Source organism: Pterocles gutturalis, unplaced genomic scaffold (assembly GCF_000699245.1).
Source record: "Pterocles gutturalis isolate BGI_N339 unplaced genomic scaffold, ASM69924v1 Scaffold49248, whole genome shotgun sequence".
NCBI lineage: Eukaryota > Metazoa > Chordata > Aves > Pterocliformes > Pteroclidae > Pterocles > Pterocles gutturalis.
The window spans coordinates 1-2,348 of NW_010122310.1; the positions used below are offsets into that span (position 1 = coordinate 1).

The 2,348-nt window shown below is 44.1% G+C and overlaps 1 protein-coding gene across 1 annotated transcript; it reads left to right on the forward strand.

The window, feature by feature from the left end:
• Positions 1-15: 15 nt before the first annotated feature.
• Positions 16-1,619, forward strand: RPS23 (ribosomal protein S23; the record flags this gene model as incomplete). The annotated part of the gene is made up of 3 exons (XM_010077480.1): positions 16-179; positions 885-1,005; positions 1,424-1,619. Coding segments are annotated over 3 exons (432 nt in total), but the record flags the coding sequence as incomplete, so codon positions are not given.
• Positions 1,620-2,348: the final 729 nt, after the last annotated feature.

Sequence of the window (2,348 nt, forward strand, 5' to 3'; positions counted from 1 at the left end):
TTGTGCCTTTGTCCCGCAGGAAAGTGCCGAGGGCTCCGCACCGCCCGTAAGCTGCGCAGCCACCGCCGCGACCAGAAGTGGCACGACAAGCAGTACAAGAAGGCCCACCTGGGCACGGCGCTGAAGGCCAACCCTTTCGGCGGCGCCTCCCATGCCAAGGGGATCGTCCTGGAGAAAGTGTGGGTAGAGAGGGCAGCGTGGGCGGGTCGTGGGGCGAGCATCCCCGGTATGCCTGCCTCCCTGGCGGCATGGCGCATGGCGTGGGCTGTCCGGCTACCGTGGGAAGTCCCCCGGAAAATGAGGGCTTTGAGAGGGGTCTCAAGAAAGAAGCAGCACTAAGCTGTTTAATTTTCTAAATCTGTGAGGGGTTTTGCTACCTGTAGCATTTCTGCTAGTTTTTATATGCTAAATGGAAAACCTGGTTTATTTTTCCAGGTGGCTGTGTTGAAAGGTATTTTTTCTCATACACCTGTAACTTTAAAAATTCTGCTTATTTCGCAGAAAGAAAATAAGAATATCACTTAACTCTGTTTAGCATTTGGGAGAAGGTGTGTTTAGGCCTTTTTTTTTTTCTTTTTATAATTCATAAGCCTCACAGAGACGCCACCAGGGCTCCAAGGTGTTCCTCTTCCTTTTTTTTTTCCTTCCCCCACCACCCTACCCTCCAGATTCTTTTTTAGTGAATTTGTATGTGTCTGTCAGTGATTAATTTTCAATTTTTACTTAGCTTAGGAATTGGACTCTTCTATATTGAGTAGTTCTAAATAGATAACTAACAGACTTTGAATTACAGATACATGTAGTACAAAGTAATAACATTTGTGGTGGTGTGGTGTTCATCAAACTGATATTTGCTAATTTAATTCCATGTGCTTCCATTTTAGTGGAGTAGAAGCTAAACAGCCCAACTCTGCCATCAGGAAGTGTGTTAGAGTCCAGCTGATTAAGAATGGCAAAAAAATAACAGCTTTTGTTCCCAACGATGGCTGCCTGAACTTCATTGAGGTAATCTTCAAGAACTGATCTATGAAAAGTTGCATATCAAAATAAAGAAGCACATAACTGATGGATTTAGGGGATGGTCAGACAAGCGTTCAAGGCATTCTGCACCACGTGTATCTTAATGCTGTAGTGGCAGAGGCAGACAAAAAATGTGAGAGACATATTTGTGCTTTTCCCTCCTATGGAAAAGCCAGTTCTTGCCTTTGCTGGTGCAAGCTAAATGACATCTCTACTTATGTTTCCTTTCTCCAAAACACTGAAGGGGATACCAGTCCTTTTTTAAAGGGTATCAATAGCCTTCAGTATTTCTCCGCTTTCTTTAAATTTGTGCCACGCCCTAGACTTTCTGATGTTACTCATTTCAGAAGTATGCCCAGGTTTAACGTTGATAGCTTTGTAACTACGCTGTCTTTCATTGCAGGAAAACGACGAAGTTCTGGTTGCTGGTTTTGGTCGGAAGGGTCATGCTGTTGGTGACATTCCTGGAGTTCGCTTCAAGGTTGTCAAAGTAGCCAACGTTTCGCTGTTGGCCTTGTACAAGGGCAAGAAGGAGAGACCAAGATCATAAATTTAGATTAATTTTCCAAGAATGTCAATAAAACTTTCGATTGGAAAAACCTGTATACTTGTTATTCAAGGCTTACGATTTTTAATGTGTGAAAGACATACCTCAGAGTTGTTGGGGTGTACCGTCTTTTGGCAGCTGGCTTTTCCTTCTCTAAAAAATGTTTTGCTGGTGAATGACAGAAGAGAGCCAGAGCATCTTTCTTACCAGCAGGTGAGCTTGAAAAGCACTGTGTTTCCAAATTTACCAGTGTTGTATGGAGCAATCCAGCTGTCTGCTGGGAACTTCAGATGTTTACTTCACAGAAATAAAAGGCTGTGTAGAGTATCCCTTATTGCCATGAAGGCTTCTTCATCTTAGTAACTAGAGTAGCAAGTGCTCTGCTGTCAAGATGGACTGATCTCTCCAAGGCAGGGAGGAGGGCTCTGTGTCACCTTGGCACACGAGGTCCAGTGCAGCTGACACCTGCTATGTGCACCAGAAATGAAAGTAGGCTAACTATTGCTGTGGTGTCACAGCCTTAATGATCCCAAGGGGTCTGCATCGTCACGAATCAGTATATTGTTAGGGATGGATGCTGCAGTGGAAGGGTTGTGTGAGTGACAAGTTTACTGCCACATCTTCCAGTGAAGTTGTTTCCTTGTTTTCCTCTGTCAATAAAGGTGGGGAGTGGGTGTTCCTTACTGGATGTTAGTACAGCACTTACAGATGGAATGTAACTTAAGATGAAAAGATCTGTCGGGCAGCAAGATTAGATCATAGAACCATAGAATGGTTTGGG